Source organism: Lepidochelys olivacea (assembly GCF_965140295.1).
Source record: "Lepidochelys olivacea isolate rLepOli2 genome assembly, chromosome: 11".
NCBI classification, from domain to species: domain Eukaryota; kingdom Metazoa; phylum Chordata; order Testudines; family Cheloniidae; genus Lepidochelys; species Lepidochelys olivacea.
The window spans coordinates 72,848,685-72,863,305 of NC_140421.1; the positions used below are offsets into that span (position 1 = coordinate 72,848,685).

General features: G+C 49.1%; 1 protein-coding gene across 1 annotated transcript in view; it reads right to left on the reverse strand.

Annotated features, from left to right (window-relative positions):
• LOC311528150 (mitotic-spindle organizing protein 2B-like) overlaps positions 1-1,995 on the reverse strand; it is a 29,697-nt gene extending 27,702 nt beyond the window's left edge. The window contains exons 1-2 of the mRNA XM_084642841.1: positions 1,721-1,995; positions 1,483-1,607 (exon numbers count right to left, since the gene is read on the reverse strand). Of these exons, the coding sequence (XP_084498967.1) occupies positions 1,483-1,607; positions 1,721-1,890 (295 nt within the window). The 5' untranslated portion in view covers positions 1,891-1,995. The remainder of the gene's footprint in view (positions 1-1,482; positions 1,608-1,720) is intronic.
• Between the last annotated feature and the right edge of the window lie 12,626 nt (positions 1,996-14,621).

The window sequence follows — 14,621 nt, forward strand, 5'->3', positions numbered from 1 at the left end:
CCAGACAGCTACTTCTGAACCAGTTTAAATTTGGCATGCTCAGTTTTTGTAATCCTTCAGAAGCAATGCAAGGGAGGCTCAGCCGCTCTTCCCTAGCAAGGCCAAGAGAAGCAACAGACTGCTTTGCTAGTGATACTGCGGGTATGATCAAGAGGGATACGACAGAAGGAAAACCAAGGAAAGAAGGGGAGAAACACTAAAAAGCAGAGGATGAAAATGGCACACCATAAGGCCCTGCACCTAGAGTACAGTTTTTGGTCCCAGATAACCATAAACAGGTACGAACATTTGCTTGCATTTACAGTGGAGTAACTACTATTAACTGGTTTCAGAGTAGCAGCCGTGTTAGTCTGTATCTGCAAAAAGAAAAGGAGTACTTGTGGCACCTTAGAGACTAACAAATTTATTTGTGCATACGAAAGCTTATGCTCAAATAAATTGGTTAGTCTCTACGATGCCACAAGTACTCCTGTGGATACAGACTAACACGGCTGCTACTCTGAATCCTCTCTAACATGCTCCTTCTGCTTGTCACAGTATCTATACCACACTTATCACTATAACCTGAGTGCCTGCTGAAAGCATGGTAGGACTAATGGAAAGAACATTCACTAGATACAGAGGAAGATGCATCCAGCCCTCCTGAGCAGGAAAGAATGTCACCTCCACCTGAGACAGGGGAAACTGAGATACAATAATATACTTCCAAAAAAGAATGGAAAGGAAGATATATGTACATTCTGTTGCTGCTTTTTTTAAAAGAAAAATAGGTCTGGTGCCTTTTGCTTCTTTGTGAAAAACTAGAGCCTGATGTTTTTATCAAAAAAAGGTGTCTTCCTACTTCTAACAGTATTAGAAATTAGACTGTCTAGTATGATGGTGATGAGAACTAGAGAGTAGGAGTAAGACCTGATCTACACTTAAAAGTTTTACTGGCACTGCGTTCTCAGGTTTGTGATTTTTTGTTGGGGTTTTTTTGGCCAACAAAACTATACTAGTTAGAGCTATAGCGTAGGTACAGGTATATGAGACCACACTCAGTTTAGGTTGTTTGGTTTTGACATTTTCAATATACTAGTATGGCTAAAGTGGCTTAAATTCAGGCTTAAGTGATGTCATGATAGGCAACAAGAGAGTGTCAAATGAGCTAGGAAGAGGGCAAGATTTTTATTCTGCCTGTTTACAAATCCTTTTCTTTTGCTAACATACAACGTGAATGTCTAACTGGCATCTTGTATAAATGAAGGCTCCCAGCAACAGACACCTCCTCCGTCCCTCTAGTCCTGCAGCAAAACTAGCCGTGGCAGGCCCGAGATTCCTAAACGGCAGGGACTTGCCTGCTTGTCTCATACCGCCCTCCCTCGCCGCCTTGCCCCAGCAGAAAGCGGCAGCCACGGGCCTAAGCCCGGGCACCTCCCTGCAGGGAGAGGGGCGTAGGACGAGCCCAGCGGGAGGGGACCCTAATAACCCGCGGCTCCTGACCTCTCGTCTCGGGGCCGGTCTCGGCGGGGCCGCTGGGGGCCAGTCTCTGCCCGGCGCACATGGACTTCAGCATCTGGAACACGGCCAGCGGCGCCACGTTCATCCGCAGCAGGTCCAGCAGGAGCCTGCGGGGAGGGCGCAGCGTCAGCAGCTCGCTCAGCCTGCGAGCCCCCCCTCCCCCGCGCGCGCGCGCGCGCCCGCCGCCCCCCCTCCCCCCGCGCGCGCGCCCGCCGCACACCTGAACACTTCCGGGTCGAGGCCGATCCCCGCCGCCTGCGCCAGCTCCAACAGCTCCGCCTCCTCCGCCGTGGGCAGCTTCCGCCGGGACCGCACCGAGGCCCCCACTTTGCTCAGGGCCGCATCGAGCCCCGAGTCCACCCCGCCACCGGCCAGGCCCTGGTCAGACATTCCCGGCACAGCCAGGCACGGGCCGGAAACGCGCTCACCCAGCGCCGGCGTCCGGAGCCGGACAACGCACACCCCGCTTCCTGTTCAACTGGGCATGCGCGCTGTCGGAGCCCTCCCTGCGGCGTGGCCTGGCAGCAAGGCGCGCGTGCGCCCTAGGGGAGGCGGCCGGGGCGGGGTGGAGCCGTCCTGCGGCAGCGGGGTCTCCGCGGGGCCGGCTCCCTGCCAAGGCGGCTGCTCGGTGCCGCGTAGGCTACGGAGAGCGGCCCCCATGGGGCCCCCCAGGCTGCGTGCCTAGTGTGTAGGGAAGGCGGTGCCCGCTGCAGGTGAAGTCCTGGCTGGGGGGCCCGCTCTGAGGGCAGCACTGTCCCCGGGGGGGCAGCACACCGGGTAGCACCGCTGCTCTCCCGCCGCCCCGCCCCGCCGGCGGAAAACAGAGACCCACTAAGTTACAAAGAGGCCAGGAGGCCTCGTGGCACCTTAGAGACTAAGCAATTTATTTGAGCCTGAGCTTTCTGTGGGCTACAGCTCACTTCCTCGGCTGCATAGAAGGGAACATCTAGAGGAAGATATATATACATACAGAGAACATGGAAAGGTGAAGTTGCGCACCAACTCTCAGAGGCTAATTAGTTAAGATGAGCTATTATCAGCAGGAGGAAAAAAAACCTTTTGTAGTGATAATCAAGATGGCACTTTTTGGACAGTTGGCAAGAAGGTGTCAGGATACTTAACATGGGGAAATAGATTCAATGTATGTAATGACCCAGCCACTCCCAGTCTCTATTCAAGCCCAAGTTATGGGTTATCTAGGTTGCAAATTAATTCCAGTTCAGCAGTTTCTCATTGGAGTCTGTTTTTGAAGCTTTTCAGTTGCAAAATTGCCACCTTTAAGTCTGTTACTGAGTGACCAGAGAGGTTGAAGTGTTCTCATACTGGTTTTTGGAATGTTATGATTCCTGATGTCAGATTTGTGTTCATTTATTCTTTTGCGTAGAGACTGTCCGGTTTGGCCAATGTACATGGCAGAGGGGCATTGCTGGCACATGATGGCATGTATCACATTGGTAGATGTGCCGGTGAACGACCCCCTGATGGTGTGGCTGATGTGATTAGGTCCTTTGATGGTGTCACTTGAATAGATATGTGGACAGAGTGGGCATCGGGCTTTGTTGCAAGCATAGGTTCCTGTGTTAGTGTTTTTGGTGTGTGGTTGCTGGTGAGTATTTGCTTCAGTTTGGGGGGCTGGCTGTAAGCGAGGACTGGTTTGTCTCCAAAGATCTGTGAGAGTGAGGGATCGTCTGTCAGGATAGGTTGTAGATCTTTGATGATGCACTGGAGAGGGAATTTGTCACAATATGTGAGTTGGGCCCAGAAAAAGAAAAAAAAAACCACACTCCCAAATGCTGTCTGTACGTCATAAAAGACGCCATTTCCTAGACCTTGTCTCTTAACATCTGCTCAGTCTGGCTGGTTTAATACAATACCATGAGAAAAGATCATTTATAGATCAGCTTTCCTTCATGCTGGTCTGTTAGTGCAGCATTAATATTTTCAAACAAACAGGATACAGACTTAGTTTACCGATTTTGTGTTTGTATTTGTAATTTTTTAAAAAAAGTAGGGGATAAGTAGTCTCTTTCACACATTCCAGTAAAATAAGAGGGATACTGCATCATCTACTATAGGAATGCCATAATGCATAGCTGTGGAAATAGAGTTTCAAGAAATTAAGGCTTAAAAAACATTTACAGTAACCTGTCAAATAGAATACAGAACACATAGTGCTTGCTTCGCCAGGATTCTGTAGTTATAATTGCATAACTTAACAACCAGGGTTGGGGGCAGGCAAGCACCTGGGACGCCAGGCTCAGCGTCCTTTTTTTGTTGCCACAAACGGGAAAATAGAATGTTTGAAGTAAAATGTTTCAGGTATTCTATCTGTGGATTCATTTTTCACTAATCTCATGGAACCTTGCAAACTTTCTGAGAAATATATTTTCCTTGAACCTCCTAGAATGTTGTCAGCCATGCCATTGCAGTTATATAAGGGGCGGGATGTCACAGGTCAGTCGGTGAGATATAAGAACGAAGTGAAGTGAGCCCAGCTGTGATATTGTGAACCTTGTTTTATTGTGAAATTGTGAAAGTGTACTTGTGTTTTAAGACTTGAAGACTGTAAGTATTGACTAATAAAGGACATATCTAATGAGACGCCAGAGATATCTATCAAACCTCTATCTATGCAACAATATAAAAGAAATACTGTTTTTGTATTACCTTAGTAAACTTCTGGCAGACAGGAAAACGCTCTTGAAAAATAGTATGTACTTTCACGGGACGCTGACACATGGGGAATGTTCGGCCGTCAATGATAAAGACCTCAATGTCAAATTGGACAAAATCCATCACATTTTGCAACACAGGAAACACTCTCCACTCCAAGATCTCCAATTCATTCATGATGCAGAGCTGAAGGATGCTTTTCCAGTGTATGGATAGCTTTGAAGGTTCTGCTCACGCTGCCAGTCACAGCAATTATGCATGCAAATTGTTCATCAAAGTTGTGAAATGGGCTACAAATGTAATAAAAAAATAAGGTATTCAAAAGTTTTAAGAAATGGAGGGGGTGGTGCCAAAAATACTCCTCAGGTGGGGTGCCATTTGGTCCAGGGCTGGCCCTGTTAGCAACTTCTATGTTCACTAAAAATAAAAAGCAATAATATATAAACAAGTGCAAAAACTATGGCATAAAGGGTATACATTTTGGACTTGGACATACATTATCTGCTATTAAACAGTCTACACAAAATAATAATTTGATTAGGCTAATCAATATTGCAAAAGTTGATTCCAGTGCTTATGCTGAAGAAAATATCTCTTAGGAATTAATTTATAGGGAAATTCCTCCTGTGCAAACCCATACATTTTAGCTTTAACAACATTACACATCTGCAATGTCTGTCTCAGAATCAGCAAGAAAATAGGCTCTGTCTCTCTCACAACATGTGCTATATATAGCCAACAGGAGTCTGTCATATGTGATTTTACTTCAGGATACAAAGACTATGGTTTCAGAGTGCTAGCCATGTTAGTGTTGCTCCAGGTTGGCTACATAAGGGGAGAGCAGGAGAGCAGCACAGCCCAGGTGGGGAAAGTGACCGGGGGATGCGCAGAGCACTTGGTTCTCTGTGTTTTTAACCCTCACCTCCCCAGTCACTGACTATTCCTCCACAGGCAGGAATCAGGGAGAAATCTGGGTGTCCCCCCATGTATTGCTGCTGTGACTTTAGGGGGGCAATGGTCCCATGTCCCCCAAATCTGCCTCTATGCAGTACTCACTGCTGTCACTCATTGTGCCAGCCTCTCCCCTGCCTGCCGGCAGCACACACCTATGGCGTCTCCCCCTGCCCCGCCACAACCAGGTTCCCTGGGCAGTTGCCCACATTGCCCACCCCTAAGGCCAACCCAGCCTATGGCGCAGGAATGGCACCCTTCTCAGACAGTCACATATCAGTCATGGAGACTGCACAAGGACCCAAGACCCTAGAGATACGATCCTGCATTAACTCACCCTCCCAGGGATTCTTTTTACGCCTACCTAGCAGTAGTGAACCCATGCACCACACAAACCTCAGCCGTTAGCGAGACTGCAACCTGGGCCCCTCCGTACCAGCCTCCCTCCAGAGCTGAAGGAGGAACTACACAAGTTGGGAATAAGTAGCAGACTCCGTCCTGGATCTAGGATGCAGCTGCTGCAGGGAGCTCCTGTGCTGAGCTCATACAATTCCCTGGCTAAGTGCCCTCAGCTGCCCCACCTTGGCTGTGTTCATGTCGGTCAGGAGCCAGCACTCCTGGGGCCTGTTCTGGCTCCACAGCTCTCTGGCCTCTTGGATGCTCAGCCCTCGGGGACAGAGAGACATGGGTCCAACTTGTCATTCCAGTTTTGGTGCCTGTTTACCTTCCATTCCCATTGGTGGCAGTGCAGTGATCGAGTCCTTTGCTGCATCTGTGGCCCAATGAAAGAGCAGGGCTCCTTCCAGGGGTGGAGTATCCAGGGGGGTCCATCACAGGAATCATGTGACCCCCTACAGTCTTTAAGCTCTGGGCTTGGTTCCCTATAAAGATGGGGCCAAATGCTGAACCCTGCCACTCCCACCGGGATCAGGCTCTGGCCCTCGGTACCAACTTGCACCACCCCCAGTCTGATGTCCCTACCCTGTGGCCCAAGTTACTGCCCCCTCCCTTCACTTTGGCTCCTTTCCCTCCATGTCTCCCAGCAGCTCCTCTCCTGCGCCCTGCCCAGCTGGCAGACCCAAGGGGGGGTCATTTCCCCGGGGGGGGGACAGGTAAAAGTCAGGCAATTCCTCTAGGGCAGGCCACCTCCTGTTACATAACAAAACTGTATACAATTAGGTTATTAGGATAGGAAGGCCCTTGTGGGGTGCCGTATGGCTGAATTTTGGGGTAACAGCAGGAGGCGTTGTGGAGAAGAGGTGCAGCAGGGGTTATTCGTTTTTATTGTTGTGTATTTTACAAATAATTGCACATACGTCTCAGATTAGACGCCTGAAATCATGCTCAACAGCGCCTACCATCTCTCAGCTTCTCTGCACTAGTTTGATATGGGTCTATCTCCCACTCCATCTGCCTGGGTTCTCGCCTTCCTTTACTTTATTCTTGGGAGCATGCAGAAACCTATCAGCAGGAGCCTAAGGTTTGATCCTGAAACCTTTACACAGCAAGGAGTCCTTACTCAGACACTTAATCCTATTGAACCCATGAGGGTTGCAGGATCTGTCCCCAGGTCCTGCTGTAGCTCAGCAATTCAAAGTTTTGGAGCAGCACTATATTTGTGTCGATTTTGTTTTACTGCTGTCATGAGGAATAAAGAATAATTCCATATTCTACCATACAGGCTAAGATTCACATTGTGACAGAGAGTCCGCCGAGACTCATCAAGCCCTGACTTTTACCAGGGAGTTTGTCTCTGACCTGCAGAGGACTCCCCATAACAGACTAGCTCTGTTAACCCTTGGGAGAACATGGATACAGCCGTCCATTCAAAGGATTAACACACAGGCAGTAATTTCTTTGAAAACAAAATAGGGAATATTTTGTATTAAATAAATTAACATAATAAGTCTAATGCATATACTAAAAGAATAAACCAAAAACCTTTTTAACGTAACAAGTATATATTCGAATACAAACAAATTCTAATAGCCTATATGCATATCCAAATGCCTACTATTACGCTACTATACAATTAAACACTGTTTTAATTTATTACACTCTGCATGCAATGGCCAGTCAGATGCAGAATGCTGACAGCAGTGCTTTAAAACATAATACATAATAAAACATAATAAACAATGAACACATACGGACTTCTACAGGCACAAGGTTCTGAAGATTCAGAGCAGGCTGCGCAGTGGGGACAGGAGGACGGTGAAGAAATTTGGCAACAGGTGACCTCCAGAAGAAGAAGAAGGGGAAACGTCCATGTACCAGCAACGCAGATTTTGGTAAGTAACCGTTTTCATGTTCTCGCCACAGGTACCATTGCGGGGAGTGGCCCTGATGATATGTCTGGGGGAAGGGAGCAGAAGGAGACTCCACCAGTTGAAAGGCATGAGATGCACTGTCCTAAGGTTGGGGGTTCCACAACCACCACTCCCAGGAGAAGGAGGCGGGTGGTGGTGGTCGGGGGCTCTCTCCTCAGGGGGACTGAGTCATCTATCTGTCGCCCTGGCTGGGAAAACCGAGAAGTCTGCTGCTTGCCAGGGGCTAGGATTCGTGATGTGACGGAGAGACTGCCGAGACTCATCAAGCCCTCGGATCGCTACCCCTTCCTGCTTCTTCACCTGGGCACCAATGATACCGCCAAGAATGACCTTGAGCGGATCACTGCGGACTACGTGGCTCTGGGATGGAGGATAAAGGAGTATGAGGCGCAAGTGGTGTTCTCGTCCATCCCCCCCGTGGAAGGAAAAAGCCGGGGTAGGGATTGTCGACTCGTGGAAGTCAATGAATGGCAACGCAGGTGATGCCGGAGAGAAGGCTTTGGAGTCTTCAACCATGGGATGGTGTTCCAAGAAGGAGTGCTAGGCAGAGACCTGCTCCATCTTACGAAGAGGGGGAAGAGCATCTTTGCGAGCAGGCTGGCTAACCTAGTGAGGAGGGCTTTAAACTAGGTTTACCGGGGGAAGGAGACCAAAGCCCTGAGGTAAGTGGGGAAGCGGGATACCGGGAGGAAGCACGAGAAGGAGCGTGTGAGAGGGGAGGGCTCCTGCCTCATACTGAGAACGAGGGGCGATCAGCGAGTTATCTCAAGTGCCTATACACAAATGCACAAAGCCTGGGAAACAAGCAGGGAGAACTGGAGGTCCTGGCAAAGTCAGGGAATTATGATGTGATTGGAATAACAGAGACTTGGTGGGATAACGCACATGATAGGAGTACTGTCATGGATTGGTATAAACTGTTCAGGAAGGACAGGGGGGCCAGAAAAGGTGGGGGAGTTGCACTGTACGTAAGGGAGCAGTAGGACTGCTCAGAGCTCAAGTATGAAACGGCAGAAAAACCTGAGAGTCTCTGGATTAAGTTTAGAAGCCTGAGCAACAAGGGTGATGTCGTGGTGGGAGTCTGCTATAGACCACCGGACCAGGGGGATGAGGTGGACGAGGCTTTCTTCCGGCAACTCGCAGAAGCTACTAGATCACACGCCCTGGTTCTCATGGGCGACTTCAATCCTCCTGATATCTGCTGGGAGAGCAATATAGCGGTGCACAGACAATCCAGGAAGTTTTTGGAAACTGTAGGGGACAATTTCCTGGTGCAAGTGCTGGAGGAACCAACTAGGAGCGGAGCTCTTCTTAACCTGCTGCACACAAACCGGGAAGAATTAGTAGGGGAAGCAAAAGTGGATGGGAACCTGGGAGGCAGTGACCATGAGATGGTCGAGTTCAGGATCCTGACACAAGGAAGAAAGGAAAGCAGCAGAATACGGACCCTGGACTTCAGAAAAGCAGACTTTGACTCCCTCAGGGAACTGATGGGCAAGATCCCCTGGGAGAATAACATGAGGGGGAAAGGAGTCCAGGAGAGCTGGCTGTATTTTAAAGAATCCTTATGGAGGTTACAGGGACAAACCATCCCGATGTGTAGAAAGAATAGTAAATATGGCAGGCGACCAGCTTTGGCTTAACAGTGAAAGCCTTGCTGATCTTAAACACAAAAAAGAAGCTTACAAGAAGTGGAAGATTGGACATATGAGCAGGGATGAGTATATAAATATTGCTTGGGCATGTAGGAATGAAATCAGGAAGGCTAAATCACACCTGGAGTTGCAGCTAGCGAGGGATCTTAAGCGTAACAAGAAGGGTTTCTTCAGGTATGTTGGCAATAAGAAGAAAGCCAAGGAAAGTGGAGGCAGCTTACTGAATGAGGGAGGCAACCTAGTGACAGGGGATGTGGAAAAAGCTAATGTACTCAATGCTTTTTTGCCTCTGTCTTCACGAACAAGGTCAGCTCCCAGACTACTGCACTGGGCAGCAGAGCATGGGGAGGAGGCGACCAGCCCGCTGGAGAAAGACCTGGTTCGAGACTATTTAGAGAAGCTGGACGTGCACAAGTCCATGGGGCCGCATGCGTTCCATCCGAGAGTGCTAAAGGAATTGGCGGATGTGATTGCAGAGCCATTGGCCATTATCTTTGAAAATTCATGGCGATCGGGGGGAAATCCCAGAAGACTGGAAAAAGGCTAATGTAGTGCCAATCGTTAAAAAAGGGAAGAAGGAGGATCCTGGGAACTACAGGCCGGTCAGCCTCACCTCAGTCCCCGGAAAAATCATGGAGCATGTCCTCAAGGAATCAATTCTCAAGCACTTAGACGAGAAGAACGTGTTCAGGAACAGTCAGCATGGCTTCACCGAGGAAAAGTCTTGCCTGACTAAGCTTATTGCCTCGTATGATGCGATAACTGGTTCTGTGGATGAAGGGAAAGCAGTGGCCATGTTGTTCCTCGACTTTAGCAAAGCTTTTGACACGGTCTCCCACAGTATCCTTGTCAGCAAGTTAAAGAAGTATGGGCTGGATGGATGCACTACAAGGTGGGTAGAAAGTTGGCTAGATTGTCGGACTCAACGGGTAGTGATCAATGGCTCCATGTCTAGTTGGCAGCCGGTATCTAGGGGAGTGCCCCAAGGGTCGGTCCTGGGGCCGGTTTTGTTCAATATCTTCATAAATGATCTGGAGGATGGTGTGGATTGCACCCTCAGCAAGTTTGCAGATGACACTAAACTGGGAGGAGTGGTAGATACGCTGGGGGGTAGGGATAGGATATAGAGGGACCGAGACAAATTGGAGGATTGGGCCCAAAGAAATCCGATGAGGTTCAACAAGGACAAGCGCAGAGTCCTGCACTTAGGACGGAAGAACCCAATGCACCGCTACAGATTAGGGAACGATTGGCTAGGCAGCAGTTCTGCAGAGAAGGACCTAGGGGTGACAGTGGACGAGAAGCTGGATATGAGTCAGCAGTGTGCCCTTGTTGCCAAGAAGGCCAATGGCACTTTGGGATGTATAAATAGGGGCATTGCCAGCAGATCGAGGGACATGATCGTTCCCTTCTATTCGACACTGGTGAGGCCTCATCTGGAGTACTGTGTCCAGTTTTGGGCCCCACTCTACAAGAAGGATGTGGAGAAATTGGAGAGAGTCCAGCGAAGGGCAACAAAAATGATAAGGGGTCTGGAACACATGACTTATGAGGAGAGGCTGAGGGAACTAGGATTGTTTAGTGTATGGAAGAGAAGAATGACTGGAGATTTGATAGCTGCTTTCAACTACCTGAGAGGTGGATCCAAAGAGGATGGATCTAGACTGTTCTCAGTGGTAGCAGATGACAGAACAAGGAGTAATGGTCTCAAGTTGCAGTGGGGGAGATTTAGGTTGGCTATTAGGAAAAACTTTTTCACTAGGAGGGTGGTGAAACACTGGAATGCGTAACCTAGGGAGGTGGTGGAATCCCCTTCCTTAGAAGTTTTTAAGGTCAAGCTTGACATCCTGGCTGGGATGATTTAGTTGGGATTGGTCCTGCTGTGGGCAGGGGGTTGGACTAGATGGCCTCCAGAGGACCCTTCCAACTCTGTTATTCTGTGATTCAGCTTTACGAAGTCTGATACAAATACCTGTTTCAATTGCAGTCTTCTACTAAAATCATCATGCTTACTTTCTCTGATGGCTTCTTTCCCTTTGCTCTGTCTAGGTCTTTCTGTTCGGCCTCCTGCAGCTGGTATCAGCTTTGCTTCTTCAAGTGTTTTAGCTCGTTTAGATATTCTTCTTCTTCTTAATCTTCTCTTCCAACGTTTCCTCTGCTGTTCTTCTCACTCACTCCAGAGCCCTCCACTTGTGTGACATGGACAGTCTGAAGCCTGTCAGCTCTCTGCCTTATGTATATAGTTAACCCACTAATCAGCTTCAAGCCTTTTAGAATCTGGACCCGGTTGAAAACCTGCGCCTTTAGAGCTGGATCTACTTGAAGACCTGTGTTCCACCTGACTGACCCCTCCCTTCAGGTGTTGGAGTGATCTTTATTTCACCCCAGTCTACACGATTGCCATTGGTCAAACCATTCTAAGGCCTCCATTTTGGTTTTCACAGCTCTGATTCCTTACAGCCATCATTTTGTTTTCCCTAACTCTAACCGCATAAAATTATATTAACTATTAACATCTTCTAATTACCAAACATATTACACATTTATAAGCACCTTATCATGCTATTTCACTGTCACCACTCCAATTTCACTAATTTACATAGGCCCAACTCTCGATCTCTCCCTGCATCAGCTCATGGTGACAGATCAGCGACACTGATACTGGACAGCACCTAGTGCTGAACAGCGTTTTCAGCTTAGAGAGAGCACCGGAAAAATGCTCTGAATCACTGCGCCCCGTCTCCCAAACCCTTCCTGGGGCCCCTTCTCCACCAATCCCTTCTGCACCCCATTCTGTGCCCACGTGGGGAAAGTGAACTGACACCCCGAGCACCCGGCGTTGCTGCTCAGCTGCCGTCGAACATTCCTCCGTGCCCCTCGAGGGGGCTGGGAGGGGAGGAGCAAGCAGCAATTCCGGGCACTCCTGTACAGCCAGGTCAGTTTCTCCAGGTTAGCTGCATAAGGGGAGAGCAGGAGAGCAGCACAGCCCAGGTGGGGAAAGTGACCTGGGGATGCGCAGAGCACTTGGTTCTCTGCGTCTTTAACCCTCACCTCTCCCGTCACTGACTAGTCCTCCACAGGCAGGAAGCAGGGAGAAATCTGGGTGTCCCCCCATGTATTGCCGCTGTGACTTTAGGGGGGCAATGGTCCCATGTCCCCCAACTCTGCCTCTATGCAGTACTCACTGCTGTCACTCATTGTGCCTCGTCCACCTCATCCCCCTGGTCCGGTGGTCTCCCCTGCCTGCCGGCAGCACACACCTATGGCGTCTCCCCCTGCCCCGCCACAACCAGGTTCCCTGGGCAGTTGCCCACATTGCCCACCCCTAAGGCCAACCCAGCCTATGGAGCAGTAATGGCACCCTTCTCAGACAGTCACATATCAGTCATGGAGACTGCACAAGGACCCAAGACCCTAGAGATACGATCCTGCATTAACTCACCCTCCCAGGGATTCTTTTTACGCCTACCTAGCAGCAGTGAACCCATGCACCACACAAACCTCAGCCGTTAGCGAGACTGCAACTTGGGCCCCTCCGTACCTGCCTCCCTCCAGAGCTGAAGGAGGAACTACACAAGTTGGGAATAAGTAGCAGACTCCGTCCTGGATCTAGGATGTAGCTGCTGCAGGGAGCTCCTGTGCTGAGCTCATACAATTCCCTGGCTAAGTGCCCTCAGCTGCCCCACCTTGGCTGTGTTCACGTCGGTCAGGAGCCAGCACTCCTGGGGCCTGTTCTGGCTCCACAGCTCTCTGGCCTCTTGGATGCTCAGCCCTCGGGGACAGAGAGACATGGGTCCAACTTGTCATTCCAGTTTTGGTGCCTGTTTCCTTCCATTCCCATTGGTGGCAGTGCAGTGATCGAGTCCTTTGCTGCATCTGTGGCCCAATGGAAGAGCAGGGCTCCTTCCAGGGGTGGAGTATCCAGGGGGGTCCATCACAGGAATCATGTGACCCCCTACAGTCTTTAGGCTCTGGGCTTGGTTCCCTATAAAGATGGGGCCAAATGCTGAACCCTGCCACTCCCACCGGGATCAGGCTCTGGCCCTCGGTACCAACTTGCACCACCCCCAGTCTGATGTCCCTACCCTGTGGCCCATACTACTGCCCCCTCCCTTCACTTCGGCTCCTTTCCCTCCATGTCTCCCAGCAGCTCCTCTCCTGCGCCCTGCCCAGCTGGCAGACCCAAGGGGGGTCATTTCCCCGGGGGCGGGGACAGGTAAAAGTCAGGCAATTCCTCTAGGGCAGGCCACCTCCTGTTACATAACAAAACTGTGTACAATTCGGTATTAGGATAGGAAGGCCCTTGTGGGGTGCCGTATGGCTGAATTTTGGGGTAACAGCAGGAGGCGTTGTGGAGAAGAGGTGCAGCAGGGGTTATTCGTTTTTATTGTTGTGTATTTTACAAATAATTGCACATACGTCTCAGATTAGATGCCTGAAATCATGCTCAACAGCGCCTACCACCATCTCTCAGCTTCTCTGCACTAGTTTGATATGGGTCTATCTCCCACTCCATCTGCCTGGGTTCTCGCCTTCCTTTACTTTATTCTTGGGAGCATGCAGAAACCTATCAGCAGGAGCCTAAGGTTTGATCCTGAAACCTTTACACAGCAAGGAGTCCTTACTCAGACACTTAATCCTATTGAACCCATGAGGGTTGCAGGATCTGTCCCCAGGTCCTGCTGTAGCTCAGCAATTCAAAGTTTTGGAGCAGCACTATATTTGTGTCGATTTTGTTTTACTGCTGTCATGAGGAATAAAGAATAATTCTATATTCTACCATACAGGCTAAGATTCGCGATGTTACGGAGAGTCTGCCGAGACTCATCAAGCCCTGACTTTTACCAGGGAGTTTGTCTCTGACCTGCAGAGGACTCCCCATAACAGACTAGCTCTGTTACCCCTTGGGAGAACATGGATACAGCCGTCCATTCAAAGGATTAACACACAGGCAGTAATTTCTTTGAAAACAAAATAGGGAATATTTTGTATTAAATAAATTAACGTAATAAGTCTAATGCATATACTAAAAGAATAAACCAAAAACCTTTTTAACGTAATAAGTATATATTTGTATACAAACAAATTCTAACAGCCTATATGCATATCCAAATGCCTACTATTACGCTACTATACAATTAAACACTGTTTTAATTTATTACACTCTGCATGCAATGGCCAGTCAGATGCAGAATGCTGACAGCAGTGCTTTAAAACATAATACATAATAAAACATAATAAACAATGAACACATACGGACTTCTACAGGCACAAGGTTCTGAAGATTCAGAGCAGGCTGCGCAGTGGGGACAGGAGGACGGTGAAGAAATTTGGCAACAGGTGACCTCCAGAAGAAGAAGAAGGGGAAACGTCCATGTACCAGCAACGCAGATTTTGGTAAGTAACCGTTTTCATGTTCTCGCCACAGGTACCATTGCGGGGAGTGGCCCTGATGATATGTCTGGGGGAAGGGAGCAGAAGGAGACTCCACCAGTTGAAAGGCATGAGATGC